At 44.1% G+C, this 19,835-nt stretch overlaps 1 protein-coding gene across 1 annotated transcript in view; it reads left to right on the plus strand.

Annotated features, from left to right (window-relative positions):
• SDR16C5 (short chain dehydrogenase/reductase family 16C, member 5) overlaps positions 1-7,827 on the plus strand; it is a 9,748-nt gene extending 1,921 nt beyond the window's left edge. The window contains exons 2-6 of the mRNA XM_010156283.1: positions 3,387-3,518; positions 4,526-4,625; positions 6,362-6,506; positions 7,082-7,207; positions 7,734-7,827. Of these exons, the coding sequence (XP_010154585.1) occupies positions 3,387-3,518; positions 4,526-4,625; positions 6,362-6,506; positions 7,082-7,207; positions 7,734-7,827 (597 nt within the window). The remainder of the gene's footprint in view (positions 1-3,386; positions 3,519-4,525; positions 4,626-6,361; positions 6,507-7,081; positions 7,208-7,733) is intronic.
• Positions 7,828-19,835: the final 12,008 nt, after the last annotated feature.

The raw sequence follows: 19,835 nt of genomic DNA on the forward strand, positions 1-19,835 counted from the left end.
CAAAAAGCCCTGCACATGTTGAGTTCTTGTTCCTCTTCCATACCACCAGGATGAAGGACAGCTTTTGGTTATCAAGAGCTATAGCTTAAAATTTATTTCTAATGTCCCTGTTCCAGAAGTACCCAACCCCAAAAGGAATGTGGCCTTCTCTGACCTAACCCTCCCTCCATCGAGTTCAGCTAAACTTTAAGAATTAGGGCTTTGCAAGAGCTTTTTGATCCTCCTACTTGTGAGGAATAGGAGCCTTTTTCCTAATTACCATGTTGCAAAATTGCATCTGGGCTCACGTTTACCTCCAGGACCTCTCTGGCACTTTTTGCTTATCCACTGATTTATCTTACTTGTTAGTCAAGATGTCATTTTGCAGCCAGTCTTTTGCTTTCCTGGGAATCTTCTTGCCTGTGCAGAGGAGCACCGGTAGAAGCATGTTTCCTGGTGGTATTTCATGCTGCTTATGAAACATCCAGTGCTTTCTTCCACCTCTTGTAGGCAATTACAGAGAGGCTCATGGTTCTTAGAAAGTAAACACTTTGGGATGCTGTTTGGGAATCGCTCACTACTGAACTTTTATATAAAAGCATAAATATAAATGCAGAAACAAACAGGAAATAGCATTTATACCTGAAAAAGATACTTAACCAGATCAGCTGTTTGCATAATGCTTGCCTTACCTAGGCCTAAAACACCTGGAACATGCCTTCCTTCACTGCACAAGTGGAGAGGTCTAGAGCTCTGGAAAGTTGACATTAATTCCCTTCCCCACCCTTCATAACTAGGGTAAAGTCTCAGTAAAGGTCTTCTGTACCTGGCCTCAAAGCAGAGCATGGAAGCCTGCGCTGAGTGTCTTGGCTCTGTCTCACGGGAGAGCTGGGAGAAGGGAATTAAAACAGCCAGTTTGCTGAGGAAAGAGCTGCCAGGTCTAGTTAGCAGGGAAGCAGCATGAACAGAGGTGTTGTAAAGCTGGAATTATGTGTCTGGGTTACAAGAAGGCACTCTACACCAGTTTTTAATTCCCTTCAAAGTGTGAATGTGTAGAGTTTGGATGACTGAGTAGAGACAGGTGATGGAGGAGGTTGTGTTCAGGTTCTTGCCACTAGTCAGAAATGGGATGTTCAAGGTCCTGTTCTCATTTCCCTTCCTGCATCCAACCCGAGTGCCTTAATCACTAAGTTATAAACTGTATGTACCACATCCCCCACCTCTGTCCATCTCCTGTTCGCACAAAAGCAGCATGACCACTTTCTCAGGTATTTATTTGCCCCAAAGGGTAGATCTGGGGTCCTGGTCCAGGCTTCCAGCACTGCTAGATCATCTGACATGAGGCTGTATTAAAGCCTCGTTCATTAATTATTACATTTATGTCTCTGAATGCACACAGTTTTTAGCTTGTGAGGAGGGGGACATACTCAGGTTGGTGACTAGAACAGCTTGCCTAAGGCTGCCTACGGAGAGCATGTGGTGCTGCTTCAGAAATAAATTGTTGGATGACAACTTTTTGAGAGGGATGTAGACAAGAATGCGTGAGCAATGATGGAGGGGGAGAGGGGCTCTGGCTGATGAATTAATCATTAAAGCTGTTCTGTGTCATCCTACCAAGGCTGTTTTCTGGGGTTTTGGGTTGTTTGGTTTGGAGTTTCTGGGGTTTTTTTGCTGTTTGGGTTTGTTTGAGTTTTTTTTTTTTTTAACCCTTAGTTAACAAACATGGACACTATTGGAACAAGCTCTAGGAAGATGAGGAAGTTAAGACGGAATAAAGGATAGGTGGTAAATTATCCTTTAATTCCTTACTGTTATGCAGGCTAGCCTACCTGGTCTGCTTGTGCTTTCTCCAGTCACTGCAGGCACCTAGCAAAGGAAATGCCATGAAGAAATGAGGTTCTGTGACTTCCAACTGTGGCAAAATGGCATAAAACCAATGTGGTTTCCCAAAACTACTGGTCAGCACGTGTTTAGCACTTGATCTGGAAATCACAGATTAAACAACATACAGAGTACTCATTTCCTTTTTCCCAGATAGGTCAGCTTAATGAACTGTACTTCAAATAGTGCATTAAATATTTGCATGCTCTGTTTGAGAGCTGGCACAACATCTCGATAATCAGCTGGCCTATAGTTGTTCTCTCAAGTGAGTCTGTTCATTGAAGTTCTCAGTCTGGAGCCAAAATGAGAACTGTACATCCTCGTACTGAACTAAATGCATAGATACTATTCTTTAGCCAATTCATTTTCTGGGAACCACCTTATAAGGGTTCTGGTACAGCATTAGGATTGAAGCAAATACACTAGAAACAAGCTTCAGCAGCTTATAATGCTTTTGCTTTCTGTGAATGCACATGTCCCAAATCTTCCTTTATTCATAGAGTCATAGAATGGCTTGAGTGGGAAGGGACCTTAAAGACCATCCAGTTCCAACCCCCCTGCCATGGGCAGGGACACCTTCCACTAGACCAGGTTGCTCAAAGCCTCATCCAGCCTGGCCTTGAACACTTCCAGGGATGGGGCATTCACAGCTTCTCTGGGCAACCTGTTAGTTTTCATAGTAAACCGTTTCCCTTCTTACAGTTTTCATATTTCTTGTGTTATCCTGAGAGCCAATATCAGTGGGGACCTGGGGTTCTTTCAGGCTGTCTTCATGAGCAATAAACTTGTAAAAAAACACTTCTGTTTGCTAAGTTCCTGCCCTGTAAAGTTGCTTGAAGTAATCGAGATACTGAATAAGAAAGGTTGTAAGGAGGAAATTAATTTTACAGGAGGTCTTTCTCACTGCTTATGGACCTGAGGAATGCTTCTTACCAAAAGTGACCATTTGCCCATTATAATTCCAACACACTGAGGGCAGAAGGCTCCATCTGCTCCCCCAGAAAACTGCAGGGAAGTCTGGTTGAATGTGTGCCCTATGGAATGCAAGTGATATTGCCACTAGTGGAAAAAGTGCTACGAAATATGTACCCACATTTAACAATCATAGTCACAAGCGTGGGAAAACAGCATGAAGAATCTTCAAATACCTGAAATACGAAGATGCTGCTGCCCTGTGCGGTGGGAGAGATGAATCCCTGGAGTGTTGGGATGCAGGCAATTAACGCTATCAACAGGGAATCCAATTTTCCTTCTGCTCTTCAAAAGACTTGGGTACTGAGCAAGGTGGCTTCAGCCTTCAAGTCGCACGGCAGCACTGTGGGAAACACAGGAGGATTTGGGTGTAGCGCAAGGAACCTCGTAAGCAGGGGAGTTGGAATTAGATGGTCTTTAAGGTCCCTTCCAACCCAAACCGTTCTGTGATTCCATGAAATGCGCAATATTTCTATTTCTTATGTTTTCATCCATAAACCTTAGAAAGCATGTTCTGTATTTATTGTGTAATATCTTGAGGGTTTTTGTTTCAGGTTAAAAAAGAAGTTGGCGACGTTAGCATCCTGGTCAACAACGCCGGCATTGTAACTGGGAAGAGGTTTCTTGATTGTCCAGATTCACTTGTGGAAAAAACCATGGAAGTGAACATAATGGCACACTTCTGGGTAACACCTGCACTTTGCATATGAATACTAAAACATCCTTTAACATGTTTTCAGTGTTGATTTTGCCTTTTGGAATTAAGGAAGATGTGCAACAATGTTTGTAACTCCCTGTAAGTTCAGTCAGAAATGATAGAAGAAATCACTTTCTATGCCTGGGAGTCTGTAAAATAAAAAAGGGTGGAAAAATGGATCCTTTGGGAACTTCTGGGGTAGGTAGGTGTAAGCAAAACTGCTTCATAATTAGAAATGCTCTGAAGAACTGAAGTTTACCATCTGCTAAATTCTGAAACTAGTCATGTGTTACAATCCCTCAGTATTAATTGACATGAAGTAGGCCCAGCCCTGTACTAACAGAGAAGGTTTCAGTTCTGTTAGTGTTCTAGCTGCTCTGTGGTTATGATAGTTTCAGTAAGAAATACCACATGTTCAGACAGTGCTCTTAGTAATTAAGTGGGGCTTTTGTCCAAAATGAGTAACTTCGTGTGCTTTTTCTTCCTTCCAGGGAAGGCAGGTCATCTGTAGGGTATTTCCATCATGAAGAATTGCAAAGGGGATATTAAAACATGTTTCAGTTTCTTCATAAATAAATGTAATCGCAAAGATTTAATTAATTTAGTAGAAGGAAGACACAAAATTCAGATTTTTGCCATTTTACAAAATTTTCAGTGACCACTTCATTCTCATTTGAAAGATTGCAGTGCTGAGCTTCGGGTTGAAAGATATTTAAGAACCAGCTGAAGCTCTGTCTTTAGCTTTCAGCAAGTTACCATCTGTCTTTGTTGAGGAGACAGTGGTACTGGTGGGGCCTGGAAGGTCCCAGCTCGGTGGGTGAAGGTTCGAGTTCAAGCAACAAATTTTTTTTTTTTCCCCCTCTTTTCCATAGTGAGAAGGGGGTGAAGCTTATTTAGACCATAGGGAAAATTTCTTTAAAAAGTCCACCTTCAAAACATTATAGCAAGTAGCTTACTTGGTAAAATGTTTCACTCTAACTCTGACTTGCATTGCAGACCTACAAAGCCTTCCTCCCAGCAATGATAGCCTCTAACCACGGACACTTGGTCAGTATTGCAAGCTCAGCGGGACTGACTGGAGTCAATCGCCTTTCAGGTAGTGTGTTAAAGCTAAACTTCACTTTAGACAATTAGTTTGATCAAAACTCTGTAAATCAGTACTCATGAAAAACACCCTAATTTTGACTTTGTGGGTCTTTGTGTACAGGTAAAGCAAATGGTCAAACTTTCAAACCAGCTGACCTTACATAAACCATTCCATTCCAAAGAGTTTTCCAGAAGCTCAGCAGTGCCGTGAAAGAGGTATTTCTGCCAAGGCACTTAGAGGATCTGGGAGCCATACAGAACTTTGGAAACTGAGAACTTCAGTGTTGCTAACCTGCAGATATTTGGTGGGGAAGAGGCCACCTTTTTGTTTTCCAAGCATGTTCTCAAGCTAAGCAGAGTCCTGTACAGATCTCCGTATCTCAAACTACTAAAATCCAGATGTGGTAGAGAAGCAGGGGTGTGATATCTCATTTTGCAATTGCTGTCTCAGCCTGTCATGGTTGAGGCCCAACCGGCAACAAAAGATGATGCAGCTGCTCGCTCACTCCTTCCCTGGGTGGGAGGAGAAGGAGAAAATACAAGGAAAGGCTTATGGGTTGAGATGAGGACCAGGAGGGATCACTCACCAGTTACAGTCATGGACTCGGGGAAAGTCAACTATGGTAAACTTGAGGGGAAAAAATCAATTTAATTAGTTACCAATCAAATCCAAGTAGGACAATGAGAGGCAAAAACCACAAGGATCTTAAAAACCCCTTCCCTCCAGCCCTCCCTTCTTCCCAAGAGGAGCTCTGTTCCTGACTGCTTTACCTCCTCCCTACCAGCAGCACAGGGGGATGGGGAATGGGGGCTGTGGTCAGTCCATCACACGTTGTCTCTGTTGCTCCCTCCTCCTCAGGGGGAGGGATCCTCACACTCTGCCCCTGCTCCAGCCTGGGGTCCTTCCTATGGGAGACAGTCCTCCACCAACTTCTCCAACGTGAGTCCTTCCCACGGGCTGCAGTTCTTCATGAACTGCATCAGCGTGGGTCCCTCCCACAGGGTGCAGTCCTTCAGGAGCAGCCTGCTCCAGCCTGGGCTTCCCATGGGATCACAGCCTCCTTCAGGCATCCCCCTGTCCCAGCATGGGGTCCTCCCTGGGCTGCAGGTGGGTCTCTGCTGCCCCATGACCCCCCATGGCTGCAGGGCACAGCCGACCTCACCATGGGCTGCGAGGGAACCTCTGCTCCAGCCACCTCCTCCTCACCTTTCTCCACTGACCTGAGTGTCTGCCTGGCTGTCTCTCTCACATCCCACTCCTCTCTCCACTGCAGGGCTCTTTCTTTTCCCCTCTTAAATGTGTTAATTCACTGAGGAGCCCGGCTGTAGGGAGTGCAAATGTGCTTGGAGGGATGTGTGAGAAACCCTCTGTCAGCCAGTTGCGAACAACAGTGAACTTAGGAGAGGGAGAGTAAAGGACTGAATCACATCAAAGGCAAATGTTATTAGTAACCTAATCCTGAAAACACTTCCTACTCTGTTGTGAAGTATTTTATCGTTGGACAGTAGTTTCCTGTAGGTGCTGTGTAGGTATCATTTCTGTACCACAGTGCTGCTGTTGTATACCAGAAAATAACCCCCGTGGCTAGTTAGTTTACTTACTAGACCATAGTTTTGTTCCTCTGTCAAAACCTGTTACTGCTCCTGTGTACACGATCGGTGGTAGGACTCACTGAACCTGTTTAGTAACGTCTAATTAGTAAATTAAAATGTTAAACTGCAATTAATGTATTACTTATTTTGCAGATTACTGTGCAAGTAAATTTGCAGCAGTTGGCTTCGCGGAGTCGGTTGATTTAGAGATGAGAGATCTGCGAAAGTCTGGTGTTAAAACCACAATTGTGTGTCCTTTCTTCATAAACACAGGAATGTTTGATGGCTGTCAAACCAAGTGAGTAAACTCTTAGGAGGTTTTTATGCAACTTTTAGCATGTTACGTAGTCCTAGTTCCTTTATGGAAATCGTGAGCTAGGCTTTTCTCTGCTTGTGTTACTTCTATGGCCTCAGATGGGTGTTAACTGCTACCCAGTGACTGGGCAACCCCAGTGGCAAAGCCCTTGGTACCTTACTACTCATTTAAGCTGAAATGTGAAATGTAATCTGTGTCCTGTCCTCTGCAGAAGCCAAATGCTCCAGCTGACAGCTTTGGTTTCTAAACCCCGTGCGCCTCCTGAAGTCAGTGGCAGAGCTTTGCTCAGTATGCCCGTGCAAGGACACAGTTCAGGAGCCGAGTAACAGCCTAGTGCCTCTTAATGAGGACTACGTGGATTTGTCTTACAAGGGATTGCACTCAGGGAGAGTAACAACGGCCACTCACTCTCTGACGTGATGAAGGTTCTGTTGTTCACGGGATGTGTCGTATTTATTTCTTCTTTTAGTTGAATAACTGCAAAATGGAGGCTTATTTTGAGTAAAATGTGAATCCAAAGTGATTTGTGTTATAGTAAGAAATGTCTTCCCTTCCAGGTGGCCAAATCTGCTTCCCACTCTGGAGCCAGAGTATGTGGCTGAGAAGATAATCACTGCTATTCGACGGAACCAGGAAATGTTGCTGCTACCACGCAGTCTTTATTTTATATTTGCTTTCAAAAAGTAAGTTATGCTATTCTTCCTTTTCCTCTCTCTCTTCTTCTGTCCAGTCATGTTTCAGCTAGGTTTTTGACTAAAAGTGCAAACCAGGCTTCTCCTTCCTGGGGTGAATTTTCATTAAGTTCTGCACGTTTCTGGAAGTTTGGGTTTTTTTACCCAATTCTAGGGGTTCAGCCTACCCTTGGGCCACAGAACAGTGACAGAAATGTCTAACTGTGACTTGCTGACCCCATTGGGGTGCAGTCTTACTGCGGGCTGCAGAGACTGGGCCTGCTCCTCAGTAACTGCGTATCTGGTGTCTTGCCCCCCAGCATTAGGGACGTTCTGACTCTGTGGAAAGCCAGGTTGGGAAACTGATTCCCTAAGAACCTAGGATGCCAAATGAGTCTAATGGATATTCTGAGAGTGGTACTATATTCTAGAGAATGTACTGCCTTTCCCAGTATTAGCCACATAAAACTAATTCTGTGATAAAAATGCACAACTCTTCTGGTGTCTTTTTCTCCTCTCCAACTCCCCTACCCTACAGCATACTACCAGTGAAAATAGTTGTCCTCTTTGCGAACTATTTTGGAAGCCCCCATGTCATGGATAGCTTCAAAGGTCGAGCGAAGAAGGACTGAAAAAGCGCAAAATTCAGAGACCAGCAACTCTAAAGTGGACCTTGTTAAAGGTGGTGGTGGTGGGAAAGGTCTGCTTCTCTAGCGGCTGAGAACTTAAGGTGCCTCACTTCTCCTGACTAACAGATTTTTTTAAGAAAAGATCTTTTTAGTTGGCTCTTAATCAACAGTTTTCACCCAGTGAACTGTTTTCTTTTCACCTCATTATGGAAATACATTAATTGAAATTAGTTCCTTTGGTTACGTCTGTTATAATGCCTTAAATATGACCCTGCATCACAAACTAATAGTTGGCAACTTTTGGGGGAGAAGGGACCAAGAAGCCACGTGTATTTGGCAGGGAGCCTGGAAAGCCTTTACTGAACCTGACTTCTCCCTGCCGTTCACTGAACCATGAGGAGGGGCTGTACTGCCGGTGCCATTACCACTCCCTGGTCAACTGAGGAATTTGAGAGTTTCCTGAAACAACAGATTTGAATTTATACAAATTGAAGTTTTGTGAAATGAAAATATCTGCTGTGATGGTATAAATCCAGTGGAAATATATTCATTTTGGGAGGTGGTGATCTCGGGACTCAGATGTGCGGGCAGGGAGGGGAAAGGATGTAAATGACGTATTTACGCTGCTAATCTACTTTTTGGCTAATTTATTTTAAAAGCTAATACTATGACTGCAACTTCGTAGTAGTAGGTCTTTGTGTCTTCTACATGCAGTATTTTAAGGACAATTTTCATCTCCCAAGCAGAATAAACTGTAGGTATAAAGCATAAGGCTGCCAGTCTAGCTGAGCTCTCAAACATCTTGCCAAGTAAGACAGCGAGCGGCTACAGGCGGAGGTCAGGGCTTCTCTGGGGATTATTTCAGAAAGGAATGATGCCGGTAGAGCTGGAGCGGAAGGGATCGCTACAGGCACAGCTTGAGTAACGGTACTGTGTTTCGCTTCTTGAACTGGGCGGCAGGTTGCCTCGTGCCTGCAGAGTTTCACTTTCCCTTTACTCTAAGGACTGTCCATTTGTTTTAGATGTGCATTGAGGAGGCCTTGCCCCTTTTTGACAGTGGCCTGTTAGAAAACTGAAAGCCCCTTTGACTTTTGGTAAATCCAAAACGAGAAGAGGGAAGATTATACACCTGAAATGCATGCCATTTATGTACGTGCTGGCCAAGGCCACCTCGTGTCACAGTACTGGCAGTCGGTAACACCGGCAAACTGACACTAAAATGTGCATTAGCACGCAATTAACTGAAGGACAGTATGGAGAAAAGGGTGATATTTTAAAATGGTTGGGTTTTTTTCTCCTGTGATGGCCTAGATACTACCTTAATTTCCCTTGTCTGTACAATTAGTGAGGCTTAGCGGGGAAGAAAAGTTCGTCGAGAGCTGCTTTACGACTGATGAGCAAGAGACACCGAGTAAAACAAGCGTGTTAAAAATGGCCTTAACCTTTGTGATGGATTGAGGAGAGTTAGAATTCAGACTGATGGTTTGTCTTACTGTCCTTGCAGCTTTTCTACCTCAGAAGTTCTGCTCATTTTACAGTACACTTCAGGAAATTAAAATTGCTAATTAGAAAACAGGTATTACCTAAATGTGCTGACCCACATGTACGCTGCATTGTTCACTGGCAATAAAGTCAACCACTAACAACTGTGTGGTGTATTGCAGACTCCTCACCTTCTTACACTAACGGAGCACATTCTTCCTCCCGACTGAAATACTAGGTGTGCAGGATTCTGGAGCAAAGGAGAAGGGGATTATACATGCGAACAGGATGTATCAACCTCCAGCTCCTGTGAGAGCAAGTAGCTTTTCATTCTGACTGTCTCTGCGAACATGCTCTGCTGAGGGGAGCTGAAAGCAATCAGTTTGGCTGTGGGATTTGTGGGTTCTCAAGATGTTCAGGCTTGTCATGCCACTCAGAGAATCACAGGATGGTTTGGGTTGGAAGGGACCTTAAAGATCATCCAGTTCCAACCCCCCTGCCATGGGCAGGGACACCTTCCACTAGACCAGGTTGCTCAAAGCCTCAGGATTTTCCCTGATATCCTCTGCCAGAGAAGTACATCTCCCTAGGGATTTTACTACTTCACAGAACTATTGAGCTTGGAAGGGACCTCTGCTCAGAGCCAGGTCACTTAGGGTTACTTAGTACTGTCAAGTTTTGAATATCACTAAGGCTGGAGACTCTACAACGTCTCTGGGCAACCTGTTCCAGTGTTTGTTCACACTCAGTTTATAAACAAATAAATGAAAATTATGTTTAAACTGAATGTACTTTTTTCCCAATTGCCTCTTCTCCTTTCAGTGGATACCATTACGAGTCTGGCTGTGGTTTACACCTTCCCATCGGGTACTCATGCACATTGAGCCTGGGCCTTTTCTTCTCTAGGCTGAGCAGTCCCAGCTCCCCCAGCTTCTGCTCGCTAGTTGCCCTGGTAGGAGTACGCAAATGCTGCTTTCATCCCAGCGTGCTGCTACCGCTTGAGTGTGATGATCGCTGTCGGATTCCTTCGCGTGGCTGGAGAATAACAGCCCGTCCTGTGGGTGGTTTTGGTCTCCCACATTGCCCGAGATGGCACAACAGGTATGGAGAGTTGTATCCTGGAGGTCGAGCAGCATAAATCCTGCCCCTGTGTAGGTAGTATAGGATGAATGTTTGGATCTTCAAGTGATGTATGAACTTCCTGAGATAAAAGATGGCTCCTTTCCAGCAAAACAATGATCTTGACTGATTACTTTCCCAGCGCTGAGGACTTTTTCTTCCTGCTCTCAGCAAGAAAACTCACAGAAGGATTGCTGTGAGACCCAAACAAGAAGATAGAATGTGAAAGAGCTGCTCAGTTGTGACAGCGTCATGTTTGACAACAGAAGGGGGCTGCATTCCGAAGTGCATCAGGCGGCTCCCACACAGGAATTCGTGGCTTCGTGACCATTGCATGAAGCTCTAAATAGTGTCTAACAAAATGACTGGGAGGGCTGCATTGGCTTGACAGTCACCGACACAGTGATTCAAAGACTGTCCAGAACATGGTCTTTTGTTGCCTGTGGCACTTCTTTTCCATGTCACTTCATATTCCTGCAGTAGCAGAAATCTTACTGTCCCTCTCATGCTTTGAAGCTGGAGAATATTTTTCTTGGCACTAACTTGAACTTCTGAACAAGACTGAGGAGGAAAACAACAACAAAAATATAGGAGCTGATATACCGGTGCTACTATTATGTACTTTATGAATTTGGAAATCATACACGAGAGCAATATGCAGCTACTTGGAAACTGGTCTTTGTGGTGGTCTGATCTCATTTCAGGAAGGAACCAAGCCGATACCTCTTTTCTGGTAACTTTCCTCGGAGCAGTTGATCCTGAAGACACTTATGTGGGCTGCATGCTTTGCTAAGGATCATAGAATCTCAGAATGGTTTGGGCTGGAAGGGACCTTAAAGACCATCTAGTTCCACCCCCCCTGCCATGGGCAGGGACCCCTTCCACTAGACCAGGTTGCTCATCCAGCCTGGCCTTGAACACTTCCAGGGATGGGGCATCCACAGCTTCTCTGGGCAACCTGTTCCAATGCCTCACCACCCTCTCTGGGAAGAACTTCTTCCTGATATCCAATCTAAACCTCCTCACTTTCAGTTTAAACCCGTTACCCCTTGTCCTGTCACTACAGGCCCTTGTAAAAAGTCCCCCCCAGCTTCCTTGTAGCCCCTTCAGGTACTGGAAGGCTGCAATACAAGTCTCCCCGGAGCCTTCTCTTCTCCAGGCTGAACAAGCCCAACTCTCTCAGCCTGTCCCCATAGCAGAGGTGCTCCAGCCCTCTGAGCATCTTCGTGGCCTCCTCTGGACTTGCTCCAACTGGACAATATCCTTCTGATGTTGAGGGCTCCAGCTGCCCAAAACCATAGGCTTTCTAAAATAACAAAGTAAGTTTGCTGTGGCAGCTGGAAGAGACAGGTTTGTGTCCACAGCACTCAGATATTCCAGGGGAATGCAGAACTACTGGCTCTCTGGTGAGACTTAGGAGGGTCATTGATGCTTCAGTAGGTGGGGGAGCATTACAGGCAGCAGCTTTTGTCCACTCAGTGTATAACACACTCCCTCTGTAGTCCCTGACTGATCTTCCCTCTGCTTGCCAAAGCCACCAAGCTCACGGCCTGAAGTTGTGCAGATAGCATGTGACTTAGGAAAACATAGTTTTGTCTAGGGAAGAGGGGTGAAAAAAACCCCTTCACGTCTTCTTGCCTTGCCCTCAGCAATATTCACAGGAGGAACAAGAGTGTCCTTATGACTGCGACAGAGATGTACAGGAGGGGGTATGACAGAGGCATAGGCTGTATGCCAAGGTGCCTTGCAGTGACGGGTCTGCTGGGTAGTTACTGCTTGATCAAAACAAACCTTGAATATTGATTGGTATAGCTGTGTTGGGAGACGTCATCCTTACCCAAGGTGAGGAATAACTACATCTATCTAAGGAAACATGGTTCTGCAGGACTTGTACTGGGGTAGTCGTCCAGTCTCCCTACCCAGGAGGGAAGAAGTACAGAAAAGACTCCGAGGGGCAGTGCCCTATGACAGGGTCTGGCATATTCTCACACTTCCTCCTCTGTGTCTTGAGATCCAGAGGCAGCATCCCTGGCTGTGGCACAGAACAAAGAACCAACAGAACCAGAACACAAGCTGCGGCAACAGCAGTGCCAGCAGATGCAGCCAACAGCAAAAGAAGAGGTTATAGAATCATAGAATCACAGAATGGTTTGGGTTGGAAGGGACCTTAAAGACCATCTAGTTCCAACCTCCCTGCCATGGTTACTGTTCAGGTTCTCACTGAACAAGTTGTGACCGTTGCCCCACAAACTTCACGCCCTGAAGATGCCGTGATTCAGGCTATTAATTGATGCAGTCCTACTGGGGGGGGAACCTGCATCACCTGTATTAAGCGCATCACTGTCAAAGCAGCTTGCTCAAGAGATTAATGCAGAGTGAGATGCAGTAGCTGAGGAAGCTGTCGTGCATGCAACCCTCAGTGATTGTTGTCCAGAAGTGGGAATTCTTGGTAGAGGGATAACACAGAGAGTCTTCCCTATAATAATTTTAGAAAATATAATTTTCATTACTTATTGGTCTGCCTGTGTATTTCTGGCATGAAATGGTTGACCCCGAAGCAGGCTAATTCAGCACACCATGCACAATTAATTACATTCCAAAACTGATTCGAGTCATGCTACAGTTATTGCAAAATAGCATACCTGTGTTTTGGGAAGCTCCTAGCGATTTAAAAGAGAGTTGTCAGTTCCAAGTAATCACCTCTGTAAAGGATGTGTACCCAGAAAGAACACATCTCACCACAATAGCCAGGTGAGGTGCTTGTTTGAAGGGTTTCCTTCAGGAAATACGTTATTCCCATGCTCTGGTATTGGGTCAGTCTGTAACAGAGGATGGGAGTCAAATGATCAACTATCCAGTTGAAATCTTCTGTGTTACAACTCTCTCAAAAAATTAATACTGAGTTAATTTCACAAAAAAACCCCAAACCCCAAACAACAAAAAACCCAAAACAAAACAAAACCCCACAAAAACTCACAAACAAACAAACAACAACATTCTGTTATTTTAATATCCAAAAAGGAGCACTAAAAGTACACATAGGTCAAGGAAACGGGGTAGGAGAGATGTTTGGGGATCACACTATTCCTTGGCTGAGAATTTTGAAGGAGATGTAATAGAAAAACAAATCATGCCTTTACAAACTAAATATGAATTCTCTTAACTGTTTTGAAACACCTGATTTAGTCACTTTGAAAGCCAGGAAATCACCCTGAAGAAATCTACAGGGCCTGTTCTTACATTCCTACATGTAAACCATTATTGCTTCTGTGACGACTACGAAGTTCTGCATTCATTAGGGCTTCAGGCCCACGTATTACATGAAATCTGTTTTGGAAGACACCCTTTGTCACAGGACTGGTACCTAGATTTTATATACCTATATGTATTTTCAAAGAACATTTCCACACCAACAATTCTATAATCTTTAAACTGTAAGACAAACATGAACTCAATGAAGAATGACTTGAGGTCAGGACGTGGCTCAGAAAAGGTGGCAGCTAAAATAGTCTTGCAGAGACTATTTGAGGTCAGAGAGTGCTGAAAGGTTGTGTTTATTCCTAATTGGGGAATTAATTACCCTTCTTCTTCTTTCCCTGCTGCGTAAGCAAGCAAGAAGCTTTGACGTTTTTTGGGATACACGGATAATACCTGCTAATCAGGGGCAGGATGATTCTGCATCTAACTTTCATCAACCAAATATTCATGGCGCTGCATCAGTAATGACTTACTAGCACTTCAAGATTTCTGGAAATTCCTTGGCTCTCATCCTATGACCACTCCCAAGCTGGACTGTAAAGAGATCTGGATGGAAAATATTAAGGACCTTTGTACTTCGTCTGCATAGAGAAAGGATGGCTATAAATTGACTGCTGCTACCTTAGAGCTTTTTAAAGAAGACTAGCAAAATGGGTTGATTGTAAGTGGAGTATAATCCCTTAAGAAACAAGATCCCTTTTAACACCACCAATTATCTTGTGAGAAAAAAAAGAATGCCTGTGAACTTACATACATATACACTACATTTACCTACAGAATCAAGTTAATTGAACAGGAAATAGTTAGCTTCACTAGTCTGGAGACTTCCAACACTAAAATGGCTGATGGTTTGAAAATGGATCAAGGTATAAAGACAAAAAAGGGCAAATCACAGTCAGACCAGTGCTGGTAATACTTATTTATCTCCAAGATATGTGTGCGCTATCATGCAACTAAGCACACAGCTTCGCAGTGGCTTTCCACTGAAGCTGGAATGGGATTAGAATACATTATTACATGCCACTTAGAGATGTGTGTGTACCCTTGCATTTGTTTTTCTGCAGATATTTGGGTATCTGCATACTGCACGTGGTAATGTTTTGGAACATTACCTCTGCACGTAAACCTCAGCATCAAGTCCAATCTCTGCTATTCCAGACAACGGAATATTGTTTAATATTGAAGATGTGGGATGTTAATGGAAAAATCTGTGAAGGAATGCCTTTGAATAAATCTCATATCTGTTTCTCAAACACCACGCTTATCATAAGACTAATTTGAAGGCTTACTGAGAGGCAGTAAGCATGATTACACAAGCAAACCTGGCTTATACTGGGATTCTGCCATGTCCTTGGAGCTTCCCCTGCAAAAATATTAATAACAATCAAATTTGTTCCAAAGTAAGAATTGATAGAATTACACTTGTTTATTTACCTCGGTCCTGCCAGGTGATGAACCCTCGGGCTTTGCGACAATGAGGAGTTGCACAGATACATAACTTTTTGAATAATCCTTTTTGGCAGTGTTTTCTCTACCCTACATGGCTGAGAATTTAACCATCATTGTGTAACCATTGGTCCGCAGGGAGGATTTTGGCTCAGAAGACTCTGAAAAAGATGAGAGGAAATATCTGTTGGGAAAGGCTGATCTGGCCAACCAGCTGAACAGGGGCCATGATACAGGGGAGCTGAAGACATGGTTTTCTTGAGGATGGAGCCATTCCCCAAAAATCTAGTAAGCCATACAACAAAGAGGCCAAAGTAAACAACATGCAGCAAAATAATTGTGATTGTAGGTAAAGCTTAGGTTTTTTTCCTTTGCACTCACTAAATTCTATCCTCTTGATGGTGGGCAGCCAAAGTAACTAACTACCTGTGACTATATTCTCTTCAAACTTCAGCCACTCAAGGAACTATTGCTGGTTAGATGAAGTGGTACCACAGCAGGTGAAGAACAAAATGCACGCTGGTTCTTGCCAAGGTTCACATCACAGACCCGGAGATGATCTCCTCACAATGTCTACTTGCTGGTCAGCAGGGGCGGTCGGTGCTGCTGTCGCTGAGAAGGGGCAGCTGGCTTACACACTCCTTCTCTTTTGAGCATTAAGGGGCAGAAGGTATCGACGCTGAAAGAAATAGTCAAAAGGGCCCATTGATCGCATTAGTTAAAAGTTATTGTGGTGAACTAGCATTGTTTTGTCTCTCCCAAACTGTGTCTGTTTGTAAAGGACGTTTAGGCTCGCCACATAGTGACAAAAGATTCTCCATACTTTTCTCCCTAGCAGCTGGCTGGACATGTGCAGTCCCATGGGGATACAAAGCCTGGCAAAGTTTTCCCTGTGGTTTTTAGTTTTCTCCTGTCTATCTCCACCATCACCAATCCAGAAAACAGTTTGAAACAGCAAGATTTCCGAAGGCTTTTCTAGATCTCTTCACTTTTCAGAAACAATCTCCCAGGTTGGAAATGTTCCATTACTTTCCATGTTGCCAACTGGAAAAGCAAAACATCCCTGTCCAGTATTTCTCCAGCTACATAGTACATGAGCTATTCACCACTTGCTTTTCTGCTAAAGCACGCTTTACGACAATGCCCGTGAAAAGCCCTATCACCAATGAGCAGTTGCACAAGGAAGCCTTTATTATGCAAGATCTCAACAGGGATTGATGAAGTCCCAGTAAAATCTGTGCAACCGCCTCTCACTGCAGCAAATCTGCAAGAAACAAGAAAATTCTCCCAGCTGCAGATGACAATTTTCTTGCTAGCCTGCTTTGACAGCTCACTGTTGCTTGAGGAAGTGGAGCCGGGCTGTCACTTTTAGCACTTCAGCAGGTGATTCACCAGCAGCTGAGTCATCCCCATCCAAGGCTAGCACATCCAAAACCCAGGGAGCGGTGGATGGCTGGGGGAAGGAAGCACAACAAACCATCCACCACTAATTCATGCCATCTGGGAGTGACAGGCCATGGGCCTGCAGCTTTGTTTGCAAAATATTGTTTACAATTTTTATTACAAAGTCCATAGGGAAAAAGACTTAATTTTATTTAACAGTTCATCATCATTACACAAACTGTTGTTCTGGATTCAGCTTCAGAAAACAGGAAGCAATACTCATAAGATTGGTCTGTCAGGCTTTTTTTTCAGACTTTTGTTGTTAAGAAGTCAAACAATTAGACGGGAAAATTGGAACTGCACCCACTTGTCATGCAATTGGAGTCTTTTGGTGTTAGAGGTCTCTCTGGTGAGCCGCAGAGGACATGAGCTGTTGCGGAGTCTTGACTCATCACTTTGGTTGGTGGTAACCCAAGCTTACAAGGGAGGTCTCTTGGCCTAAATGTAACCGAACAGAAGGGCAGCAATCACAAACAGTTATCTGCGAGCAGATGCTCACGTGTCCCGGTGCTTGCACAATCGCTGTGCTTAAGCATGACGTTACATCAGACCAGCCATTAACCCCGCAGAAGCTGTTCCCTTTAACCTGCTGGGTTCGTAAATTTGTCCGGTTCAGTGAAGGATCCAGAAAGTGTGAGAACTGGTGGAAGGTTATGAGACTCTTCCTAGGCAAGGGGATGGGCTAAAGGGAGCAGGGTCTCCCCACTTGAAAACAGTGAGCTGTTAGATAGCTCAGCCCTACAATTTAACTCACCTTACAATGTTTTGTTTACTGATCTCAGATACCACTTTAAAAAACCCAACCAACCAACCAAGAAAATCAGTAATAATTAGTTGCTTTCCATCTGCCGCAACCAACAATTAAACACCAAACTTTGCAACATACACATGGATTATTCATTAACCCACAGTACAGGAAAAGCAAATTCACAGACTTTGTAATGCTTTAGAACACTTGGCTATACTCAAAATATGTCTCAAAAATCACTTTCATCTGTAGTTTCCATGGAGAAGGACCATCCACTGAACTTCCACTCTAACTATGCAGCCTGGGTTGAAAAGAGTTCCTACCATCAAGGGTGAGGGTGAATGAAGTTGACTGACCCACTTGGCTTCTCAAAGGAAAGGCAAACTTTGGCTTTACCTCAGGACAAGAAAACTAGACTAGGACTAGCCTCCAGGTTCCCAAATCAGCTCAGTTTCTGTAAGGAAGTATGAGTGCAGGCAAGATATCCCCATATCTTTTCTCCTTTTTTGCCCCTACCTCCCCAGACAGGAGGAGGAGTTGGGAAATTAGCATGTGGTGCAGGTTCTTGAGGAGCTTAAATGAAGGTGTAAAAACATCAGGAGTGTGATATTAACTATTAAAGGTCAGGATTTGAGAAGTATCAAGTGGTTGGGAATTTCCATACTGTGAGTATAGCCTGAGACACACACCGAGGACCAACAGTCACAGGGAATCATAGGGAAGAAACACTGCCTAAAATCACAGCTTTCCATTCTGAAAGCTCACCTGAAACTCAGTGTTTGGGCCTGGGTCTATCAACACAAGAATCCTGTGGAGATGCTACAGGTCTACAATGAAGAGGGCACAGACAGCAGTGCTCCCCATCCACGTGCTGTCATGGAACACATCATCGGTGATCGAGGCTCCAGACTTGGCCATTAGATGACTCGGGAACTTTGATACTACAGGTGAACGTGAACTTCTGAATGTTATTTGAAGGAGTGAACTATCTATGGCCTAGGTCTGGAGGTTTTTGTTGTTGTTTTTAAAGACAGATTTTACACTGGCAATAAAACCACTCCTCTAGAGTTTTTTGTTTGGTGGTGGTTTTTTTAGACAAAAACACAGTTCTGTTATTAAACACCAAAACAAATCTGCAAATATTCTTAAGTACTATTTTTTTCCATTCTGCTTGAATTATCCTCACAAATTATACTTAGCTTAGATATCCAAATAGTTTAAACAGGTCTCAGAGAAGGCAGAGGGGAATACTCTTCTTAGTTTCAAGAGCTAAAATGTGATTACTTCACTAGAGGGAAAACATGCACATGACCATACACATGCAAGGAACACTGACATACACTTAGATGTGTGCTGTTTCCTCTCAGGTTTTGTTGTGGAGTTTTTTGTTTGGTTGGCTTTTAGGGGTATGCATGAGGCCTAGAAGCTTGAACAATAAGACCATTGGTATAGGTTTACCTGGGCAACTACCTGTCTTGATAAGAAGGTTTGAGATGGCTTCTTCAGAGGGCCCAGTAGCTGCTGTTCCTTGCATCATTTTTTTTTCAGCGCTGCTGGTGGAATGCAGTCTTTGCGAGGAACTTGGAAGTCATTTCTCTGCTCTTGGTTAATAAAAGTTGAGCTGTCTTTGATAGCAAGGCAAAATTCAGGGTAGACACAAGGAGCAGAGACCTACTGCCAGATGTCTTTTCTTTTTCTCTCAAGAATTAGGTTTTTGTAGTACCTGAGGAAAAAAAGTACCAGTTGTATGATCTAGCTTCTTGGGACACCCTCCACTAGAACAGGTTGCTCAAAGCTTCATCTGGTCTGGCCCTGAACACTTCCCGGGATGGGGCATCCACCTCTAAGAAACCTGTTCCAGTGCCTCACCACCCAATCTGGAAAGAATTTCTTCCTGATACCTAATCTCAATCTACCCTCTTTCAGTTCAAACCCGTTACCCCTTGTCCTGTCACTACAGGCCCTTGTAAAAAGTCCCCCCCAGCTTCCTTGTAGCCCCCTTCAGTTACTGGAAGGTGCTATAAGGTCTCCCCAGAGCCTTCTCTTCTCCAGGCTGAACAAGCCTAATTGCCCATGGCAGGGGGGTTGAAACTAGATGGTCTTTAAGGTCCCTTCCAACCCAAACCATTCTATGTGAATAGAAAAAAAATATGCTGTCTTTACTGGATCAAAATATGCTTTAACTCTGCTGGGTTGGCCAGAGGTTGTGGACACTTCTTTCAGTGCCTATAGGTGAAGCTAATGTCCAGCCATGCCATTTGCTACATCCCCAGGTAAGTTGTTAGGGGCAGATGACACCTGCTAATAAGCAGGATGTCACACCTGGATTGCTCTCAAACAGCTTTGATGGTGTTTAGCAGTCAGCAAACATTTCAAAAGGCTGCTGTCTCATTTACAGCAACCTGTGACATTCTGAGGTTCATTTGGAAGAATGCCTAAACGCCCTGACACAAGCAATGCCTTTTCTTACATGTAACTGGTATTTGATAGTTTGTCTTCTCATCCCTATCACAGA

This window comes from Eurypyga helias, unplaced genomic scaffold (assembly GCF_000690775.1).
Source record: "Eurypyga helias isolate BGI_N326 unplaced genomic scaffold, ASM69077v1 scaffold25237, whole genome shotgun sequence".
NCBI classification, from domain to species: domain Eukaryota; kingdom Metazoa; phylum Chordata; class Aves; order Eurypygiformes; family Eurypygidae; genus Eurypyga; species Eurypyga helias.